Here is a 24,888-nt window from a genome sequence, read left to right on the forward strand (position 1 = left end):
AGGGGGGTGTAAATCGAAAGTTTGTCCTCGGGTAAAATTTGGAACCCCCCCCCCCCTTGAGACGATCCTGGCTACGCCACTGGTCAAACTTAATAGGTGAGTTTAATATAAAACCTTTAACAACAGGCTCTTTTCAATAGGAAATACAGATACACTCAGAACATTCTTGTGAAAGAAAGTCATATTTATTAAGATTAAAAATAATGTAGTTTAGTTGATAGATAGAGCAAATAATCCATGCAAAAAGATGGGGGCTTTCTTGACCAAGGCTATTTTGAAGAGGGCAAGACTATTCCCTTTTTTAAAAAAAAATTTAAACAACAACCGTATTTCCTCAAAAATTTCAAGTAAACACATTTTGTGCGTCATGCAATTACATTTTGATGACCACTGGATAAAGTGTACAGTCTTGATCCTAACTAAGATTGCAGTTAAACAATTTCAGAGGCGTAGCGACCCTTTTAATTTGCACCCCCCTCAAACTTTCAATTTCTTTTTCCAACCCATTTTGGACATATGTCCCCCCCGCCCCCCCCCCCCCCCTCTCGCTACGCCTTTGAACAATTTATACTTTCTAAAGCACTAATAATCTGAAGTAACCCAGTACCTAAACTTAAGTCCAAATAATATATCACATGGTGTGTATTATTACCAGTATTGACTGAACTGTTTAACCTTTATATTAAAAGCCTAGGTTTACATAGAAAAACCCTAATTAAATCATTAGCTTCCTTGTTGCTTAGCCCTCCATGACCACTGTTGAAATGATTACTGACTGACACGTTAATAAGCAGCCAATTAACATGATTAAGATGATTAAGAGAACGTTAATTACCCCAGATATTACGCAGATTACTAACGTTATGACAACATCGCACGACTATGTGACATTTATTCGACACTTTGTTCGCAATACGTTAGTGTTAATTAAGTCGTTATACAGTTTGTGGTAATCAATATTTATGGGTAATTAATTATTTACATTTCTAATAAGATTGACTTTCTTACGGGCAAAACGTTTATTTTCTAAACATAAAACAATGTAGAAAGGGTTTTGACCTATCCTCTAATGTTTGAATGGTTTATGTAGAATTAGAAGCTAAAGGTTTGGATAAGGGTTTAATGAAGCTATAACGTTTGAAGGAAACAGACATATAGCCCCGAGTGGCAATATTTTAATTTCCTACTGACACCAGTAGGTTCAAGTTAGTAGACCGTCCCTGAGTCCACCCAGCTCTGATGGGTACCTAACTTACGTTAGGAAAAGTAAAGGCGGCTGGGCATAGCGCTAACAACACTATCTCTTCATATGCCGAGGACACAGAAACAACTCTAGTTCACTTGCCCAGTAGACCGTCAGGTTTGAAAGGGAACTTTACTTACTTACGGAGACCCGGAACTTATTAATTTTTAAGGTATTTCAGAAAAAGCATTTTTTTTTTTCATTAACTTCTACTCCTAAAAGCAGATATTATATTAATTAGTATTTCAATTTAATTAGATGGTCTTAGGTATTTGCATTAAAACTTCCGCGTGTGGCAATGAGCTATATTTTAAATTTAAAAAGAAAATATTCTAAAAAAGTTGTTATTCTTTTGTTTTGAAAACGTGTCTCCTGAACAAACTTTAAGAAAATACGTTCTGCCTTGAAGGGTTTCTGGTTTATAGAATTTGTACGTTAGTAACAGACAAATAGCATTCAATGTACCAGGCACTTCTAGTAGATTTGACAGGAAACCGTGGGTCTGGCTTTTATTTTAAAGTGTCTTGTATTGGGCTGAGGGGGGGGGGAGGAAATTGAATTTCTAGAACGTCTGACCGAAGATGATTTTTTTTTTACAATAAATTATTTTTTAGCTGATTTTTCGTTGAGAAGCTTTTATGTTCATGAAATAAGAGTGAACTTTTTTTGTAGCACGCTTGAAGATTTAGCTGGGTGATGTAATAAAAACAATTCGACTTGGGACATTAGTGTGAATTTTTTTTATGTCAGCGGTTAAATTGGAAAGTTGGGTGGCATTGCGTATAGTATCATTAGTTAAGTTAGGTTTTGGGGTACTGCAAAAGATTGTTTATTATTTAAGGTATAAATTTGGACGCTGATTAAAGGGTATAGTTGTAAACAATGTATGGAGCGGTAGGGTTCAGTGAAAGAACGTTAAGGGTTCGATGCTCAAGAACTAAACCATAGTATGTCCACGAGCCGACTGTTCCTTACGTCTATATCAGCTTTAGCGGTGTATGGGGTATGTAAGTATAGCAGGAGGGAAACCCAGGGGATACAGACCATGGAGACCCGGGTGGGTCGAACCCTAGGGGTCAGTAGCGCTTGGAATTATGGGTGGTGTTGATACCTCTGGGTCATAGCTCATCGTTGAAAAGGGTAATGGTAAGACTTAAGTCTACATCCTACCTTAATTTGCTAGGCTTAAGATCGCGGTAGAGTGCAGCAGTACAAGAGAATACGAGTTAGTGTAACGACATACGATTGTGAGGTTAATTTAATTTATAATACCGTCTTTAATTAAACCTATAATGTACTAGTTTTTATCTTGCGGAATAATTCGGCAAAACTAGAAGCCTGTACACTAGATAAAATAATTATAATAAAGCACATAATAGGCTAATCAAGATTTTTTTATACTTTAATAGATTGCGTGATTATGGTCAAATTAAATAATTCAATGGTCAAGAAAAAACAAAGGGACGCATGCCTTCATAAACAGGGAAGTGAGAAATAAAAATGATTTTTGTTTGTCAGTAGTTTTAACATAAAAATAGTTTTGGAATTTTGATTTAAAGCAGTATTATTCACAAAGCATTATCAGACATAATTTTTGTTTACAATTGTGATAAGGTGAGGAAGATTGGATGTTAAGAGATCACAGACAGAAGTTTAATCAGTGTAATTATCGTTCCAATTTTATGATTACATTAATTTGAAATCAAGTGATTCAAAAATTAGGAACACTAAGTAAAACACACCATCAATATCTTCTATTTCAGACATTATTCTTCATCTCTCTATCTTTCTCTGTGCCTGTCTCTCTATCTCTCTGCCTGTATCTCTAGCACTCTCTTCTATCAATACGCGATAGGCCCTACATGTATATAGTTATTAAATTAATCGATATGCTTATTAATAATTTAATTATGTGCGCTTGACATGTTCATTTTCAGGTTCAATATGAACCTGCTTCAATTTGATGTATAACTTTCTAACCGGTCAACATTCAACCGGTCTCAATGTGATGTATACCTGCCTAACCGGTTAAATTTGAACCGGTTCTCAATATCATGTCTAACTGTCTAACCGGTCAACATTCAACCGGTCTCAATGTGATGTATACCCGCCTAACCGGTTAAATTTGAACCGGTCTCAGTTTGCTGTGTGTCTGTTGGATTTGAACTCTCGCTCGACCTTTGTTTGCTCTGCCGTACCGACCACCACATTACGGGTTAGTGCGTTGTGTCCCCCAGCCAACTCCTGCCATTTTGAAATGTGATGTTTTTTTTTTGTTTTTTGTTTTTTTTTTTCTAGCCATCTTACGTTGGCTTCGTTATGAAATTATTTTTTTTTGAAATTATTATTTTGCTTGGATAATTGACATTTGTTTTTATTTTGGAGAAATAAAACATTTCTAAAAAAAAAATTGTCGTCCTTTAATTTTTTTTAATGTGCAGCTTGTCTTTTAAATATTTAATATTTTTAAAATCTGTGCTGAAATGGGAGGAGTGTGAATTAAGCTGACAAGTGACACCACCACCCTCCCCTTCCATTTCAATGACAACATAGAGCGTATTAAGTTTACTGTCAGTTTCAGAAGATGCGAATAAAACCCAGGGCTATGTATGATTCCCTCCCACCAACCAGTGTTTCTTCCAGACTCTTTTTTTTCCGGGAGGGCACTTGAAATTTTCGGGGGGGGGGGGGGGGGGGGCGAGGGCGGACACTGTTAAAAATATATTTTTCTTATATACATGTCATTTCGTTCGGAAGGGGGAGGGGTAGATTTTCTTCAAGCGGGGGGGGGGGGGGGGGGGGTTGGTTCCCAACCCTCTCTCCCTAAGAGATGGCTGGAAGAAACTCTGCCACCAACGTTAAATATATCACCCATCAACCAAACAGTAAAAATATAACGAAAAAACAAACAAACAAACAACGACACACTCCATACACACGCCTCTATTGTACATACACCAGATGTTCCATTTACCCACATAACCCTCATACACACCAACATACATTCACATAGCTAAATTAACACACACCCTCCCTATCCCCATATTATCCCATCATCAATGTTAGCATAAAATAAAAAAATAAATTTTTTTAGCGTAGCGAGATCGAATATTCAAAATCGATATTCTTGAAAGTGTGATTTTTTATGCACTTGAGAGATGGTTCGTGTTCTTTTCTGATTTTCTCACATTAGGACTGACTGTATATTTGCACCAGAAATTTATGTGCAACTAAACATTAAATATTTGCACAAGAAAGTAATGTGCAACTAAACATTAAATATTTGCACAAGAAAGTACTGTGCCACTAAAAATATTTGCACCAAAAAGGTGTGTCCTACTAAACCTAAAATATTTGCACCATAAACTGGTGTGCAACTAAACCTAAAATATTAGCACCAGAAACTGGTGTGCAACTAAACCTAAAACAAGGTGTAGGCCTATACTACTGCACATAAAATATTTGCACCAGAAGAAATGAAATTAAAATGTATATAAAAACGATTGATAATATTTCATATGTTTAATTCTGAAATACTAGTTTTCTCTTTAAAATGATTAGTGTAACTCTTTAATTTCGAAATTTAATCAGCAGTTGTTTCCCTTGACTGTTTAGTTATGTCCCTCTAATTTCTCTTCACTCCAGATTACGGCCAAGCAAATGAATGCTATTTTTAGAAACACGGCTAAGCGTCAGTCTGTGTCATTTCAAAGCATGACAACCGTTGTCGTCTGCAAGCACAGGTTTCATTAGGCGGGGATCGATACTAAATCAGATCGATCCGCTGGGTTTAGTTAACATGACCGCCCCCATTAAACCAAGCGTTAGATAAAATGGAGAGAGAAAGAAAATGGGGATAAGGCGGTTGGTGGTAGGGGGTGTAGTGAGGGTATGGATGGGGTGTGAGTGGTGTGTGTAGGGGAGTGGATTGTGTGGTTGGTGGGGTGTGTGGAGGTGGGTAAGTAGTGTGTTGTGTGTTGTGTGTGGCTGTGGTGTGGTGTGGTGTGTGGTGGGGGAGATACACGACTGATGAGTGTGTGAATGTTTATGTGGTGTGAGGGTGTGTTGAAGTGGGGTGTATGGGTGGCGGGGTGTTTATAAGTGGTATGAAGTGTAGGGGTGGTTGGGTGTATATAAGTGGAGTGTAAGGGGTGGTGAGTGTATATAAGTGGTGTGGAGTGTAGTGGTTATGGGGTGTCTGTCTATTGTGCAGGGCTCTCTGATATAATACTTTTAAACCAGAAATCAAAATACAACAATAACACAAGTAACAAACCAAAACCAAACCAATGACAAGGTAATTACAAATTGACTTAAGAAGCATTTTTTAGTTCCTAATAATCATGAATTGTGATGCTAATGGACACCAGCGAGTTGACGAGATTCCTTCCGTAATGTTGTTGACATGGAATAAAAATGTGCTTTTTTAGATTTAGGACCATAAAACTAATAAAAGATAAAATTTTATTAAAAACTTAAGCCTAAAATTAATTCAGAAATGTAATATTTTTAGAATCAATGCTATACAAGTTGCAGATCCAGAGAACTTGAAAATAATTTGTTGAGTTTAAGGCTACATTTCTATTTATTTTCATCAAGCCTAAGTTGTAACCCGATGTTTCACTTTCGTAAGACAAGCATTGATTGGCTGTAAAGGAACTCCGTGATCGATTTCTGACAGCCCCACTTTATAGTTATTTTGTTTACAAAACTTTGCAGATCAAGTTTTTAAATAACTATGCAAATTTAAACACCATGACCTATTTTTTCTATTTTTAGCTTACAATGTGTACAATAAAATGTATAGCGGCCATTGTTTATGTCGCCATTACACGTGAAAACCAAATTGTTTTTGCTTTTTTTTTTAATTTTTAGTTAGTTATCGAAAATATTAAAAACATCAAATACATCCAATCTTTAGTAAAGTCCGAAAAAAACCAGACAGACAGGATTTTATAACCATATTAATTGTAACTACGCCGTGCAAGATTTTTAAATGATTTTATACACCTCTCAAATACCTTTGAGACTTTTCTCGCTGGTGTCCATTACTGATATTTCAAATAATTAACGGTTTCGTACCCTTAAAGGAGTTGGCAAAATACACACATGTATCGATATTGTAAATGGATATGTAATGTAAACAAATACCGCATACATGACTTAGCATACAACACAAAGTTTATAAAGATGTTGTAATCTGTCATACGGGATCAATATTTAACTTACCTTGTCAGTTGAATTTTCAAACAACGCCTGCGCCATCAAATATACATACAAATACTTATTACTAAGCAAACACAAACATACAAATACACATACAAACACATACACACATGCATCAACATTACAAATATAATTTTCGTTACGAAATACCACCGACGAACATTGAAGGTCAAGGTCAACGTACTCACCTTTTGGGTCGAGTCTTGCAGCACTTCCGGCCACAGGTAGCGTTCCTACAGCTGCGAAGACACAGGTGTCCATAGCGCCACAGCATATATCCCAGCACGCCCATAAGGAACGTCCCCAGCAGGGCCGCTATGATGATCCAGGGGAGGTTATCCTAAAACAAGGGAGAAAACACACGATGAAAATAAATAGAACTCGCAAATGTCAATGGCCAACTTAAACATAAAAAAATTTATGGCCAAAAAATAAAAATAAAAATTTAATTAATTATTTAAAAAAAAATTAAAATCATCGCATAGGTCAGCAGAGCTGCGTTTTTATTTAACATGCTATTTTGTACAATATATCTGCCAAGACAAGTTTCGTTGGTCTTTCTTTACTTAAATAGATTTTATTCTTGTTCTTGTAATAATGACAAAGATTTAAAGGAATATTCTGGCGGACATTTCAAGGTAGCGTGACCTCATTGCCAAGGGTCAATTTTATGTCATGGAAAGTTTTGGAATGATAGATCAGACGTGATTACAGAGACCCTTCTCCTACAGTCGTTTCTATTTCTGTCCATGGGTGGATACAGTGTGAACTTTTGACTCCGCAGCACACTAAACTAAGCAGTGAAGAGATATCTAGTTTGCACACATTATTTTAATCTAGTTCTTATGCCATTTTATTTTTTCCCTTTGATTATTATATATGCAATTGATGTTCATTGTTCATGTCTTTGATGCTATGTAAAATCTATCAAATATATTATTATTACTGATTTAAATGTTTAAAACAATTGAATTAATAAAAATAAAAATAAAAAAAAAATCTACCCCCTCCTCTCTCCCCCTCTATCCACTTTACCCTCAGACATGATAACCCCACAATCCCTTTAACTGTTCCAACGACCCCACCACCCACCGCAACATCAATATCCAGAACTTATTTAAAGTTCTAAACCTTGTCTCTTTCCCCTCATCTTTCACACTGCAACCTTTTGAAAACTCAATGCGACCACTACAACACCCTTTCAACTAGTCAACTTAAGTTGTTTCCCTACATAGAAAATGCTTCACTGTCCCATTGACCCTCTCTGAAAAATTTCCTTTCCTCTCCCCACCCAGACTTCTGACACTTTCATTTGACCTTCACCCATTTTACTGTCATCCTTTACAATTTTTTATAATCGAATACATGACATCATGTAAATATTCATTATGTACATTTGCGAAACCTTTCGTTTTCATTTGGTGTTCAAAATTTATGTTAAAAAATTTGATGTTGATGTACTTGTTTTAATTGCAAATAAAAGTATTAAAAAAAATCTATACAAAACTGTTTAAACATTTAAAACTATCATGGTTAACTACGATTACTGTATTTCTTTATTTCTAATTACTTTCATTTGAATTGTTAATCGACAAATCATTTTTAGTAATGTTCACCATTTTGCTCATGCATTGTCATTTTTTTTGTAAATCCTTGAACTATGTTAAAGACTAACGCACACACACATTTGTATATGCTGATGTAATTATTTCTATTTGAAAATAAAAATATTAAAAAAAAAAAAAAAAAATCACAACAGCAAATGACTAGTTATTTTAAATTAAAATACCAATTAGATATTTAGTCATTTTAAATTAAAATATCAATTAGATATTTAGTCATTTTAAATTAAAATATCAATTAGATATTTCTAGCATTGAAATGTAGATAACCTCAATCTGCCCTTCTTCATAGTTGGCCAGAAAAAATTCAACTTCAGTTTCAGTTTGATGATATCAAACCTTAAAGTTCCTCCATTAAGTTATTCTTTCATTGTCATTGATGTACTATTATGATCCTGAACCTTAATGAATAACCTAATATATTATTTTTTGTTGTTCAATACATATGCTAAACCACAAATGTAAAAAAAAATAATTCCTCAACCAACACAACATCGTTAATATACAAGCAGTAAAAGACTAAAATAGCCTAGCGATTCAGCGCTCGACTTTTAACCAGAAAGTCTCGAGTTCGAATCCGGGTTCAAATCAGTGGAACAAAAGCGGATGGGTATAACGCTGACCACGCTATCCCTTCATACGCCAATGTCTATGAAGCAGATGAACTCTACTTTATCTGCCCCATTTGTCTTGGGCACGAACAGGAAATGATGATAAAACTAAAAACAAGTTAATAAAAGGTCTAGTGACAATTTAAGCGCAATGTCCTTATGTTATCTAAAAATAGATAGTGATCACAAAGACGTATAATGCTGGGGTGCGTTCAAGCTAGGAGAACGATCGGTTTGTAGGTGTTTATGTAATTTAAAAAAAAAAAATTTGTGACCGAACGAAAGGATATTTTTGAAAACTTTCTTCGGCAATATTGTTCTAAATTATGGCAGAAATCGATTGGTAAATGTTTCAAGTCGCTAAGTGGTCTGGTTGCCGAGATATGGGACAAAAACTGCATTTTTAAAGGTGTTTTGGCTTTTCCGGGAAATCCAGGAAGGAATTCCGGGAATTTTTTTGGCCCAACATCATCCTCGGAACTTGCTTAACATATTTGCTTTTGGAACTAGTCCTCGATACTGCTTCGTTGAGGAGGAGATACGACTTAAAGCTGCGGACACACATCGGACACACATCCATCCTTGACGAGTTAATAATCGCCATTGCCCGTATGGAAATTGCGCTAAAAATATATATGCTTAAGTTACGTTTTGAAAGAAATCATAAATATTCTAACGACAGTACTCGGGATGACAGAGTAAACTTCAATTAAAAGTGTAGTCATAGTTCTAAGACAATGAATAGCGTGTACATAATTGGAAGAAGAAAAGAAAAAACTAACGTAAAAAAATCATTTCAAAGCCTAACTTTAACCCTAGTCCTAACCCAGGCTATAAGTCAACTCTAAAACCGAAGCAAGGTAATGACAATACAAGTTTGAAGTCAAGCAAGTAGTTACATTTCCGTTATCCAGCTGGCAAACTATAGGGCTGGTAAGTAGGTCACCAACCAGTTCTACGGCTCAATAAAACCTGCATGAGCCATATAACTGGTTGGTGACCTACTTACCAGCCCTATAGCGTTTACTTACATCTCCCTTTTTGGAATATTTCTTGGTTGTTGTAGTTGGCGTGGTTGTGGTTGGTGGAGGCTTTGTTGTTGATCTAGGTGGTGGAGTTGTCGGACATGGCTGATTCAAAAAAAAATTCCAAAATAATTTTAAAAAAGAATTGGTATCCTATTATTTTATATGTATTACTATTATTAATTATTATAAAACAAGAAGACAATAAAAACTATTTAAAAAAGACACTAAGGTATATTAATTTAGAAATTTAAAAACAGAAACAAAATCATAAATAGTTTATAATCAGACCTGCCACTTGAATCAAAGTGTCTGGTCTAAGTAAAAAGATTTTAATTACACAGGTGACAAAGGTTAACGAGATAGTTATCTCATCAAAGATAGAACAGGCAGCTGACAGACATATACTATCGTGGTGTTATGGAAATAGTTCTGTGAGCGTGTAGACTTAAGGAGCTTTGGATGACAAAATCTGAGTCACGTGGAGTGATTTTATGAGGAACTAATCCTATGGGAATTCAACATATTAAGCTGAACCTACACAATAGAAGTCTGTGTAGCTCATACTATATTATGTGACTAAACTCTGTTGGGCTAGAGTTATGTGATGAACTAATGTCAATGGAACTAGACATTATGTGACTAAAGTCTATGGGACTAGACATATGTCACTAAAGTCTATGGGACTAGACATATGTGACTAGTCTATTTGACTAGACTTATGTGACTTAAGTTTATGGGACTAGTCTATTTGACTAGACTTATGTGACTAAAGTTTATGGGACTAGACATATGTGACTAAAGTCTATGGTACTTGACGTAAGTTACTAACTAATGTCAATGGGACTAAACATAATGTGACATTAGTCTAGGTAACTAAACTAATGTGATTAAGTTATGTGATTAAAGTGTATGAGAATAGTCATTTGGGACTAAATTAAAATGATTGTTTGCTTTTAATAATGATTGTTGGTTCTCATTATCATTATTATTTCCTCAAATAAACGTTAATCGGGGTTTATTATCCAGGGGATTTTTGGCGCGGAGGAGGGGGGGGGGGGTTCAGGGAGGGGTTTATGAAATGACACCAACATAGTAAGACCGATCCTGGTTCTGTAAATGCCGTATGTAAAATACTCACCGTGAACCGGACGGAAATGACAGCCGGGTTTTTACTCCTAAGCGGCCCGGGCGTCTGACCCCTGTCGTAGGCGTAAGCATTAAACGTGACAACCGTCCCAGCTTTCAAGGCCTGTGTGATGACGACCTCCCCTCCACTGCCGACACTGACACCCCCGCCCGATCCTCTGGGGGAGACATAGATGTCATTAATGTCATGTATGTCATACATATAATACATGCTATGCATGTGTCATGGCGTCATGTGTGCAAGTAATTATGTAAATGTCATATCAAATTCTTCATAAATGTCACACATGTCACACATACAATCGTACATAATATCCATTTCAATCCCCCCCCCCCCCCCGCATTTATTTATAAAGAAAATATTTACTTTTAACACTGTCCGCCTCTCTCCCCTTTCAGAAATTTAAGTCCGACCCCCCAAAAATTTCAAGTGCCCCCCCCCCCCACCTACTCGGAGAAAAATAGTCTGGAAGCAACACTGTTAACAATTATGGTAAATGCAGTGACATAGATGTCACTAGGCTTATAAAATCTCAAACAACATAATGCAATACAGGTTTCATAACTTGTGTTGCAAGTCAATCCTCATACAGTGCACAATGCATGTCATAAATGTCAAACATACACACACTAGTATAAAAATCACACAGTTCTAAATGTCATACATAGGAAAGTTGTCATGTACATCAACCAAAGTGCTACAGGTAAACAAACCACAATTTGACTTACTGGTAGTAGATGACGTTGTTCTGTTCACGTGAAGAATCTTTATCTGTGGCAGAGATTGTCCCAATTTTGGTGCCTGCAGATGGTGGATAGAACATGACAAAACTACTCTGAGCTATTGCATGCTGTGTTTTCACACAACTAACACCTCACTAAGACAATTTGTATGCTGTGTGTTCACCACCTAACTACTCACTTCGTCTAGTGCATGCTGTGTGTTCACACAACTTACTACTCACCTGCAGAGGTGCACTCCGTGGCAGCGAAGGTGTAATCAGGTATGTCAAAAATTGGTGCGTTGTCATTGCAGTCGACGAACGTCACCTCTACGGTAGCAGATGACGTCAAACCCCCCTTGTCTTCGACCTGCGAGACATAAGCAACATAGTTTCAGACTAAATAACTGACTGCATTGGTTGATACTGATTATGGAAGACACTATGGCGAAAACTTAAAACTTTACAAAACAAAAATGCATTATCATGTTTGACAAATTGATAAGAACTAAATACAACCATATGTAGAACGGTAGGAAGAGGATATTGAGGGTGACACTAAAACAAAACAAAGTCAAATTCAAAACTGTTTTTATAAAAAAAATAAAAATAAAAAAGAATGGTACACTGAAGAAAAGCTAGAGTTGATACTCTAAATAACAATCTGACGGTGAATAAATGTACTTCTCTATTGTACGACTCAAATGTATTATGACTTTAATTAGTTTATTGAAAAAAAATTTAATGCAAGATTATCAATCCCCTTTTCCTTCTGTAACACCAACTAGATGAAAATATTAATCAGTGGGTGCTTTGAAAAAAAAAAACGTCATTAAAATTATTTTAAAACCGTCTTGTTGCTATTGAGGTATCGCACGGTAAGCCTTCAAGACATAACATTTTATCTTTATTAAAAAAGTATTAAACAAACTATACTTAATCCAAAGTTATATAACAGCAACCCTAACCGCAACTCTAAAACGCTTTATAGAGAACCATAATCTGATTTCCCAGACTCGTGACGTATTCTATTATTTACTGAACATTTTTTTATAATCGAATACCTAAGTCGCCTAGGCTACTGTTAAAATCGATTACCTGCACGCACCATGACTTCTTGTAATCGATTACTATCAGGTAGCATTTCTTATAATCGATTACCTGCACGTACCATGACTTCTCGTAATCGATTACTATCAGTTAACATTTCTTACAATCGATTACCTGCACGTACCATGACTTCTTGTAATCGATTACTTTCAGTTTAAATTTCTTACAATCGATTACCTGCACGTATCATGACTTCTTGTAATCGATTAATATCATGTAACATTTCTTACAATCGATTACCTGCACGTATCATGACTTTTTGTAATCGATTACTATCAGTTAACATTTCTTACAATCGATTACCTGCACGTACCATGACTTCTTGTAGTCGATTACTATCTTACAATCGATTACCTGCACGTAAAATGTCTTCCTCCTTGGCGTGGTCACGACATCTACGTCATAGTCCATCAGAGTCTTCAGGAATCCTGTGGTGGGGTCGATGCCAAACTGACCCTCGGGGTTAGAGGTCATGGGCAGTAGGGTCCACCTCTGGGTGTCCGGTTGGTCTTCGTCTAAAACGTGAAGGTGTGAGTCGAACTCTCGCTGTGGGGAAAGTCATGAAGGAATGGACATGTAATGGGATGTATGGAAGGCTGGATATGTAATGGGATGTAAGGAACGTGAAGGTGTGAGTCGAACTCTCTCTGTGGGGGAAGTCATGAATGGACATGTAATGGACATGTAATGGGATGTAAGGAACGTGAAGGTGTGAGTCGAACTCTCGCTGTGGGCAAAGTAATGGAGGAATGGACATTAGACATGTAATGGAATGTAAGAAGGATTGGACATGTAATAGGATGTATGGAGGATATGACATGTAGTAGGATGTAAGGAGGATTGAAGATGTAATGGGATTAACGAAACATGGACATGTAATCGGGTGTATGGAAGATATTGGACATGTAATGGGATGTATGGAAAAATCGACATATAATGGGATGTATGGAAAAATGGACACGTAATGGAATGTATTGAAGATATTGGATATGTAAACGGGTGTATGGACGACTGAACATGTAATGGGGTGTAATGAAGAATGAATATATAATGGGATGTATGGATGAATTGACATGTAATGGGATATATAGGAAAATGGAAATGTAATGGGATGTTTGGATAAATGGACATGTAATGGGGTATAATGAAGACTGGACATGTAATGGGATGTAGGGAAGATATTGGACATGTAATGGGTTGTATGAAAGACTGAACATGTAATGGGGTGTAATGAAGACTGCATATGTAATGGGATGTATGGAACACTGACCATTAAGCGAAACGTACGAGAGGTAAGATGGAAGACTATATGACTGCTAAGATTTAAGTTCAAATCCTAGGCTCGAGTCCCTAGGACGTTGTGGAGCTTACCCAGCTCTTAGGGGTACCTGACTCAGGGAAAGGGAAGGCGATTGGATACTGACCACGCTACCCTTTATTTTCCTAAGTCACTGAAACACGTAAACTAACTTGACATACCCCATAGCTTACTGTAACCTTTTATTTTACAAATATTGGTATTCAGGAATGTTGAATCATTGTTAGAACTGTTTTGCACATGGATATTTTATTTTGTGTAAACAACTTACCACGTATTTTTAAACTAAGGGAAACAACTTACAATTATATTTTCAAAGTCATTAAAATTACGTAAATATTAAGAATCATTGAAAATTAAAATAAATCAAAGACTACTTTTTAAGAATACATTACAGAACTTTCATTTATCATCAATCTGATTTCAAAGTACATAAAGCCAATGAAGATTACTATATATTTTGTTATATTTAAAATTATAAAAATGTTTTCGATATCAAATGCATAAACAATATAAATAATAATTGAAATTGGATCAGGATTATTATTCTTGCAATTTTTAGGCTTTTTTACTTTCTCGTATATTTGAAGTCTTCAACCTTCCCCATCTGAACTAGGACTGACAAATATATTAAAATGACCTCAAATCATTTGCGCTTTATAGCAAGAACTGTTCTTGTAAAAAATAATGACATAGAACCAGCATACAGACTTTTGGATAACATTCTGAGAAAGGAACATTTTTTCTCTGATGTCAAAAGAAAAGAAAGATTTGAGAAACCATTTCTTAAAAGAAGTCGCCTGACCTATGAAAGATGTCGGAGAATTTATGATTCTGAAATGCGCAGAAAGATTGAATTTGTCATGAGAAAGAATCGACCAGATCCATTTTTGAGATAATATGTGAAATTTTCTATGCCATTAAATTTGTATGACTACCTGAAAAAAAAAAAAAAAAAAAAAAAAAAAAAAAAAGTATTTTTGAAGTATAGAACCACGCACGCCGAGAAAAAAAAAACCACTTGAATCATCATTTAATTATACATTTGCACTTTCAGTTTCAGGTTGGTTTTTAATTTTTATTTTTTCTTTATATTTAGACGTTTTGTATTAGATCTATGTATACGTAAACCATCTTAAATGAATGAAAGCAGGCTACAAGTAAGAAAGAAATATTACTATTGTAAATCTGTATCAGTCCTCACAAGCCGATGATGAAAACGAATACTAAAGCGAACACACAACTGACGATTTCTTTCGATTTCCACCCCCCGTAAAACTTTCGATTTGCACCCCCCCCCTTATACTTTATATATATATATATATATATATATATATATATATATATATATATATATATATATATATATATATATATATATATATACCTGGGGGTCTATGGGGGGCCCCCCTAACAACCCCCCTGCCTACGCCACTGCCCGAAGTCATTACCTCCTTGTCAATTACGCCCCCCCCCCCCCGCTCCGTCCCCACACACACACTTTGAAGAACCCTGACCCTAACCATAATCCCAAACCCCAACAACAAAGCTATATTTAAACCCTAGCCCCAACATCAATCCTAGCATCAATAGGGCTGGTAAGTAGGTCACCAACCGGTTATACGGCTCAATAAAACCTGCATGAGCCATAGAACTGATTGGTGACCTACTTACCAGCCCTATTGGTAGCTGGGGCGTTGTTTCCATTTACAGTTGTGGCTTCGGACCCCGTCTTACCTATACACTTCTGACATAACATTTATCTGGCAATCTGTACATTTCTCGTTAAAAAGCATTGAAATAAAACTACGTCTACTTGAACGATAGTTGCCACCCTGGACACCTATGTTAGCAAGTGAGGTGTGTATAGGTGTCTGTTGTGTTTTAACATAACCGGAAGCCTTACCTGCCCCTCGCAGACTTCAAATTCCGTCCTATCAGGGGTTATCTTGGGCGGCTCGTTGACGTCTGTCACCTGAAGAAGTGGGGATCGATTATATTTTTGTATTTTATTTTTGTATTTTATTTTATTTTTGTATTTTATTTTTGTATTTTATATTATTTTTTATTTTATTTTATTTATTTTATTTTTAAATTTTTAATTCTTTTTAAAAAAAAAATTAATTTTTAAAAATTTTTAAATTTAATTTTTTTTTTATTAATAAAATAATATTATCAAGCCATTGTCGGAAATTGTGTTTAATTGTATTAATTTCTAAAAAAAATGTAACCGCTGTGTTACGGTAGTGACATTTGATATAGAATCGTCCCACTGCAAAGTATCTTTCATGCATCTCTTCTAAGTCGAAAAAAGTCTCTAGCACCCCACCCACTCCACACGAACGAAATGAAAAAATATATCGGAAATATATTCTTTGACCAGTATCCGCCCACTGGAAATTTAAGTCACCAAAAGTTACAAGTGCCCCCCCCCCCCCGGATAAATAGTCTGAAAGAAAAAGAGCTAGTATGAGGGATGTGATTTGACTATTTTGACAAAGGGCAATGGATCAAAACATGAGATATCACACTCTGGCATTAAATGAGCAATTTTTTTTCTTTGTGTGAATGTTAACATTTCTTTTATAATTTGAATATACACAATTTTGATACAATTTTAGATAAACCTTCATACTGATGAACGAGCTCATTTTATTTTTCATAGAAAAATACGTTTCAAAAAATGAAAATGGCAATTTGAATGTGGCATAATGTGACGTTATTTTTAAAAGCGGTCTAACAATTTTGTGACGTATGACTATTTGGATGGGGTGCGAGATTAAAAAAAAAAATTCATAAAAAACGTTTTAATAACAAGCTTTTATGTAATGATGCACTAAAAAGTAGAAAATAAATTATAGACTACTATTTAAATAACTATAAAGAAAAGCGTGGGTCACTTTAGTATCTATTGGATACCTTTACTAATGTTAAGGAAGACACCCACGCTTTTCTTTATAGTTATTTAAATAGTAGTCTATAATTTATTTTCTACTTTTTAGTGCATCATTACATAAAAGCTTGTTATTAAAACGTTTTTTATGAATTTTTTTTTTCAGTACTTTACATGTTTTATCTACAATAGAGTTACATGACTAAAAACCATTGCGCGCCTACTGAATATCACGTTCAGTAGGCGCGCAATGGTTTTTGAACGCAGCCATTACGTGGTCGTGATGGCGCAGCTATTGATGACGGGTGTGGTGTGGTTGGCTAGACATGCCTACTAATTCGGTCCAAATTTTAATTAATTAATAAAAAATTAATTAGGCATCCGATTAAGTCAAATTTAGTTTCAGATTGCATTGTCTTCATGTCTTGACCCACGTGCCAACTGTGAATCGTATCTGTCAAGTAGAACTGTCCGAATTTTCACTCCTGCGTTTCCGTCTAGACTGACGACAGACAGAGGAAGTGAGTTAAATAAAAGCTTGTAAAAAATAGACAGTTCTAGATATATGTACGACTTCCTAATTGAAATAACATTAGTTTCGCTTCATTAAACCCCCAAAGATTTGAATGCAGATAGGTGACTTACCTTTAGACGTAGGTGGTAGGGGGATGAGGTGCAGAAGCCGTCAGTGGCCTGTATGGTAAGGTCTGTCTGTCTGGACGCCAGGTCTTCGTAGTTCAAAGCTCCGGCAATGTCGACGTTAGGGTTTTTGCCTGTAATGCAATCATATGGTATATTGATAAGTCTGTTGTAGGATCATTTTTAGTATTTTATACCTGCAATACATTCGCATTTTATGGGATCAGATTGTATGACTGTAATACAATTACATGTTACAGGACTATACCTTTTGCCTGTAATACAATCACATGTTATTGGATCATATCTTTTGCGTTTAATACAATCACATGTTATATGATCACATTTTGTACATGTAACATAATCATGTTATATTGATAAGGCTGTGATAGGATCATTTTTTCGTATTTTGTGCCCATAATACAATCACATTTTATATTCAGAAAAGCTGGAAAATGAAGAGGTATAATGACTAACATAACATTATTGAAATGTAGAGAATAATCGGCATATTGAAAGCGTAAAACTTGTTTTTATGTTAAAATATCTCAAATATGTCATTTAGGACATGTTGAGTACAATTATTTTGATTTAATTATTTATTTCAATTAAGGAGATTTTTTATATTATTGTGTACATGTATCCTTGGCTCAATGATATTCATAAATTAAGGCCTTATTGAAAACCTGTATTAATATTAGTGGCCACAACCAAGGTGTTTATTTACTGCTGCAAGTTTCCACAGAATGTGTTATGGTTGTGTTGGGGTGAGAAAAATGTTCATGTGGGGGAGTCAACTAATCATACACGCTGGTGACATCCGCAGTGGGGGCGGGGAGGTAAATTGGTTCTAGCCCAGTGGGACAGGGCGTGTCAAGAATACTGCTCTGGCCGTCAAGTGGGACACTGAGGAGTGAATATTTCACTGGCCGTCCATTGAGACAGGAGTGAATATTTCACTGGCCGTCCTATGACACACAGTGAATATTTCACTGGCCGTCCTATGACACACAGTGAATATTTCACTGGCCGTCCACTGTGACAGCGAGGAGTGAATATTTTACTGACCGTCCATTAAGACACCGAAAAGTGAATATTTCACTGAACGTCCAGTGAAACACCGAGTGAATATTTCACTGGCCGTCCACTGAGACAGAGAAGTGAATATTTCACTGGCCGTCATTGAGACACAGAGAAGTAAATATTTCGCCGACCGTCCACTGAGACACCTAGGAGTGAATATTTCACTGGCCGTCCAGTGAGACACCGAGGAGTGTATATTTCACTGGCCGTCAACTGAGACACTGAGGAGTGAATATTTCACTGGCCGTCAAGTGAGACACCTAGGAATGAATATTTCACTGGCCGTCCACTAAGACATCGAGGAGTGAGTATTTTACTGACCGTCCATTAAGACACCGAGTGAATATTTCACTGGCCGTCCAGTGAAACATTGAGTGAATATTTCACTGGCCGTCCAGTGAAGCAATTAAGCGACAGAATACCACTTGCCGTCCATTTTCACAATGCATGTATTGTGACAATATGCCCAAAATATTTCATTTGCCTTCTTTCGTAGCAATGTGTAAAGAATTTCAAACTAATTCACGGATTTTTAACCTTTTTGGAATTACCGAACCCCACTAGATCTAGTTTCAAATGCGCATTCACCGAACCCTTCTATTGTCCATGCTTACAAAATCCGAAAGTGAATTATATGAATTGGGTGTGTGTCTTGACCTCCGCTAAAACCCTGAGACTTACTTACCGAACCCCTAGGGTTCAATCGAACCCAGGTTAAAAACACTGAATTAACTGTGGGGACTAAGTTCTACTAAATTTAGACTGGTCGTCCATAGTTATACATTGCGAAGCATATCACAATTATCGTTCATTTATGCAAAGTGATACATTGTTAAATCACAATGGACCTTTCTTAAGGAAGAAGCAGTAAAAGTATAACATGACAACATGACGTAAACCATCTAAGGATATAGAAAACTATACTACATCCAGCTGTATTTATAACCGACTGTAGATGAGCATCGTTAGTATTATCTGTGCACAGTTTAAAGCTATCATCGGGTGGAGGGGATATTAAACCAACTAAACGTTGCAAAATTGGCCTGAAGAAAATGTATTTTTTTTAGAATTGTAATAACTGACGGGTGAATAAAAATATGTATATATATATATATATATATATATATATATATATATATATATATATATATATATATATATATATATATATATATATATATATATATATATATATATTTTTTTTTTTTTTTTTCGCGGGGAGGGGGTGTGACACCATTAATTCCGCAACGGGTTACACCCACCGTAGCGACGCCATTACTAAGAGCATCACATGCCCGGACCTTAAAAACTGAGAGCGTCAAGAATTATTGTCACTGACCGTCCAAGGTAAACTGCGCCACCCCAGGGGCGTTGTTAGAGGTCACCGTGTAGGTCACGGGGTCACCGTTGCCGTCAGAGAACAGCATCTTGTAGGCGGTGCCGGTAGCGTCTTCTGGAACTTGGACGGTGGTGTCCAGATTGGCGGCCACAGGAGGAACATTGGCGTCTGAATATATATATATATAACGAGCTTAGACATACATACATATGTGTGCACGTATATGTGCGTACGTGTGTGTGTGTGTTTCTGTATGGATAACGGTTACATGTATTAATTTTTGAATACGTGATGAAGCATTACCAAATGTATAGGTAAAATAAGTTACATAATTTTGAAACCGCTACGTCGTATAAATAGGCATTTCAAAAAAAAATTCAGCCGCCGTGCTACATGAATGGACATCTAAATAATAAATGGTACATATTACACAGGTATATGACGGCTTGGCCTAGTTGTATAGCGCTAGACTGCTAATCTAAAAGTTTAGTATTTGAATCCAGGTACAAAGCTGTGGACCTTATCTCAGTCCACTTAGCTCTGATGGGTACCCAACTGACATTATGGACAGTAAAGGCGGCCGGACATAGTGCTGAACAAATTATCACTTTATATGCCGAGGTCAAGAAACATGAACTCTGCTTCATCTTCACAATGGATCGCTAATTCTAAAGGAGAATGTTTACTTTTTTTTACTTTGATTACTCAGTTGGGAGGTCAACCTAAACAACTCACCAGGTGGGAGGTTAACCTAAACATGTGTGTAACCAACTCACCAGGTATGGAGCCGTCTATAACCAGAGGTCCCACGGTGTTGGTGCCGTCGCTGATGCCGACTTTGAAGGTGACGTCATTGCGACATTCTCTCTTTAAGTCAACCGTCGTCTTGATCTCTCCGGTAACTGTTACATGTATTAGTGGGGGTCATTAAGGTCATTATTTTCATTAGATAATGTGGTTTATTAAAACAAACAATCAAACACTCACACATTTACACACGATCGTATCAATCCAGACTATTTAAAAATCAACTTTAAAAAATATTTTAAAAATAAATAAAAAAATAAATTAAAATTTTCAAATTTTTAGCAATACTTAAAGAGAATATATCATAAAAATTAAAATTAACCAATACATTAAAATATTGAATCAGCGAATACATCGAGTACCTGGATCGATGACGTAGTTTCCGGCAGATGACGCTGGCAGTACCTGCAAGGAATATTTGATGTCGTCATGTTCTTCATCGTCTGCTTGAGCGTGGTACACAACCGTGCCAGAGGTCATTCCAGCACTCATGGTCGCGCTATCTGTGATTGGGATATATATATATATATATATATATATATATATATATATATATATATATATATATATATATATATATATATATATATGTATATATATATATATATATATATATATATATATATATATATATATATATATATATATATATATATATATATATATATGTCGGAGGCGTAGCAAGGGGGGTGTGGACCGCATCGGGTTACGGTTACACCATTTAGGAGGTGACTCCAAGGCAAATATAGCAAAATAGATAAAGAAAGAAATGATCATTCCAGTTAAATATATGATTAATTAGAGTCTAAAAGACCTTTAAGGGCAAAGTTAACAAGTCCCAAATAGAGCATATATTTAAGGAATTAGTTCATTTTTAAAATTTGATTTTTGTTTTCTCATTTTTAAAGTATTTTTTATAAAAAATTACGTCAACTGATGTTTTTTGTGTTGCGGGCACGTCATAACAGACAGTTGAAAGAACTTACCAAACAACTTATCTGGGTCAAAGTGGGGCGGGGTGTTGGGTAAGACCGTGACCTCTATGACCTCTGTGGTGGACTCGTGGTTCATGTCGCTACAGGTCAGGGTGAGAAGGTAGGATGGCGCCGAGCTGTGGTCTAGGGTTCCAACCCCGGCACGGTACTGGAGACTTTCATCTGACACGTAAAAGTTAAGTAAATGTTGACTATTCGTTAGAGCAAGTTATTTTTAAATAATAATATTTACGCGATGTAATTAATTAAATGATGATTTCATTAGTAAAATTAAGAGAAAAAAAATCATAATTTAGAGCACCTCACAACACAGACTACAATCTAACCCTCACCCTCCCCCTACCATATGTGATCTCACCTGCGCCAGTATAGAGCACCTCATACCACAAGATACAACCTCACCCCCGATCTCCCTCCCTACTATATGCTATCCCACTTGCGCGACTACAACCTAACCCCCACCCATCTCACCCACCCTTATTTCCTAACCCCACCCCTACCATTTTTATGTTATCTCACCTGCGCGATTATAGATCACCTCAAAACACAGACTTCAACCCATCCCCCATCTTCCCCACCCCCAACACCTCCATATTTGTCACCTCACCTGCGCCGGTATTGAGCACCTCAAAACACAGACTACAATCTACCCCCCCACCCCCCCCCCACCCCCCCATCTCCCCACCCCCCACCCACCAAACATCACCTCACCTGCACCATTATTGAGCACCTCAAAACACAGACCACAACCTACCCCCCATCTCCCCCATCTTCCCCCACCCCCACCAAAAACACCTCACCTGCGCCATTATTGAGCACCTTAAAACACAGATTACAACCTACACCCCATCTCCCCCTACCCCCAACACCCCCACTAAACATCACCTCACCTGCACCGTTATTTAGCACCTCAACACACAGACCTACCACCCCACATCTCCCCCCCCCATCCCCCCACTAAACATCACCTCACCTGCGCCATTATTAAGCACCTCAAAACACAGACTACACGGGTTGTTGGGCACCATCGACGTGATGCTGGTTGTTGTCTTGTCACCATCGGGATCATGACACGTGATCTTTGACAATTCTTCGTTCACGCTGGTTCCTTCTTTGATCTTCACGACTTTGGTGAACCCTGTAATCTCAGGCTGGTTGGAATAGTAATATATCATCAGTGGCGTAGCGAGGTCGGGTGTCACCCGGTGCGGCACTTAATGGTATCACCCCCCCCCCCCTCCCAGAGGCATAGAGACCCTTCCTAGGGTCAAACTTTCAAATTTTCGATTTGCACCCCCCCCTCAAGTTTTCGATTTGCACCCCCCCTCGAGTTTTTCTCTATATATTTAGCTATTTTTTGCCTTGGTGTCACCCCCCTAAATAGTGTCACCCGGTGCGGTCCGCACCCCCAACCCCCCCTTGCTACGCCCCTGTATATCATGTTAAGTAATAACTATTTCTAGTTGTACACCAATATGGATGTACGTAATTTAAAAACAGCTTAGTACTGGACTACAAGATGTAAATCTATACGTTTCATAGCAGCATTCGAAACTGAATGCAAATGTAATGGTAACAGCCTCCAATCCAGAGGCGTAGCGACGAGGGGGGGGGGGTTAAATGTGTCTTCGGGCGCCGACCCCAGGGGCGGCAAAATGGGTTAGAAAAAAAATAATAAAAAACTCAGTTTAGCTACAGTTTTGAATTATAAGTATAACAAATACAAAGGGGGGGGCAAATTGAAAGTTTGTTCTCGGCGGCCGGGAGGGGTCGCTACGCCTTTACTACAATCTACCCTCTTCCCAACACTAGGCACTTTATAATTATAATCTAAAGTTTACTCATTTAAATATAGCAACTCTTCACTCTTCTAACACACACACACGCACACACACACACATACACACACGCACATGCGCGCATATTATATATATATATATATATATATATATATATATATATATATATATATATATATATACATGTGTGTGTGTGTGTGTGTGAAATTTTCTTTAGGATCAACGTAAAACAAGGCCAGTCTCTACAATGTTAAATTGAATCAAACTCATAGCTCTCAATAAAGTAAAATTTTACCTTAGCAGCCACTAGCGTACACAACAGAATCAAATCAAATCCGAACAAGGCCCACAACTCCATCAATCCTCTGTCGGCAATAACACAACCAATAAATCAAATTGTACAAACAAAACCGAAAAGTCCCAAATGGGTTCTAACCACAGTTTCAAATATTTTCCAGAGAACTTTTCAGTAAGTTTTAAAGTACACGATTATATAAGTTTATAACATGTTCCTTAATTTCCTCCCTTTGCGTCTGAATTGGTCACTCATTGAACACACGATTGTCTGGTGTCTCTAACAAAATACATGTTGTTATATTTTATACTTTAAAAATACTTTGTTTTCAAATTAAAGTAGACTTAAGTGATTTTATAACAGTTTAACTAGTTTTTGTGTTTATTTATTTTAAATTGAATTACAATTTAAAATGTAATTATTATTTCTTTTAACGGTAAAAAAAATATAAATTACTATTCAAGAGAAATAAAAACACATAGTCCATATTTCGTGTTGTATTTTAAACCTTGAATCAAACTCTGCTTAAATTAAAGATCACTGACTACTACCAGTAGAAACCTATATTAGTACTGATATACAAGATATATAATGTAACAAAACTTAGCCAATATTTCAATGCGTCAATAGAGAATCTATACATGCATTAAAATAACTTGCTGGATTGTGTCTATTAACTTAGACATTGTTTACTCAAACACATCAATCACAGATATCGATTAGTAGCTGATAGCTAGTTCGATCTGTGTCATGATCAGTGCCATCATTACGTCAACATTAATCTCCAAGACATACAGATATCTTTAGGCTCTATAAATAGACCAACCCTCCCCAATTTTTTTCTCGCTTTTTATACTCGTGTGTTTACAGTAGAGATAAGAACATGGATACTTAAGTTAAAAATAGAACGAATCAGACTAAACAGTAGGGGTCGGCGTGGTCGAGTCGGTAAAGCTCATAGTTGCTAAACCGAAAAGTCAGATAAGGCTCGTTAGCTGGGGACAGCCACTCT

The 24,888-nt window shown here is 36.6% G+C and overlaps 1 protein-coding gene across 1 annotated transcript; it reads right to left on the bottom strand.

Annotated features, from left to right (window-relative positions):
- Window positions 1–1,452: 1,452 nt before the first annotated feature.
- LOC131939434 (protein dachsous-like) lies at window positions 1,453–24,454 on the bottom strand. Its single transcript, XM_059297723.1, has 17 exons — window positions 24,333–24,454; window positions 23,877–24,155; window positions 22,756–22,933; window positions 21,774–21,944; window positions 21,150–21,290; window positions 20,757–20,882; window positions 19,981–20,148; window positions 17,565–17,692; window positions 15,933–16,001; window positions 13,063–13,254; window positions 11,842–11,968; window positions 11,606–11,678; window positions 10,869–11,034; window positions 9,734–9,832; window positions 6,658–6,809; window positions 6,473–6,533; window positions 1,453–1,458 (listed from the first exon to the last, which is right to left on the bottom strand). Exons 2-17 carry the CDS (start codon window positions 23,937–23,939, stop codon window positions 1,453–1,455), a joined length of 1,920 nt encoding a protein of 639 aa, XP_059153706.1. The 5' UTR covers window positions 23,940–24,155; window positions 24,333–24,454.
- Between the last annotated feature and the right edge of the window lie 434 nt (window positions 24,455–24,888).

Source organism: Physella acuta, unplaced genomic scaffold (assembly GCF_028476545.2).
Source record: "Physella acuta isolate Inbredline_101_S28 unplaced genomic scaffold, ASM2847654v3 ptg000279l, whole genome shotgun sequence".
Classification (NCBI taxonomy): Eukaryota; Metazoa; Mollusca; class Gastropoda; family Physidae; genus Physella; species Physella acuta.

Coding starts and splice junctions, on each gene's coding strand:
- LOC131939434 (XM_059297723.1), bottom strand. CDS start 23,939: ATGGAGTTGTGGGCCTTGTTCGGATTTGATTTGATTCTGTTGTGTACG. Junction 21,945..22,755: donor GGTGCTTAATAATGGCGCAG/GTGAGGTGATGT, acceptor TTTACGTGTCAG/ATGAAAGTCTCCAGTACCGT. Junction 21,291..21,773: donor TGACCCAGATAAGTTGTTTG/GTAAGTTCTTTC, acceptor TCCCAATCACAG/ATAGCGCGACCATGAGTGCT.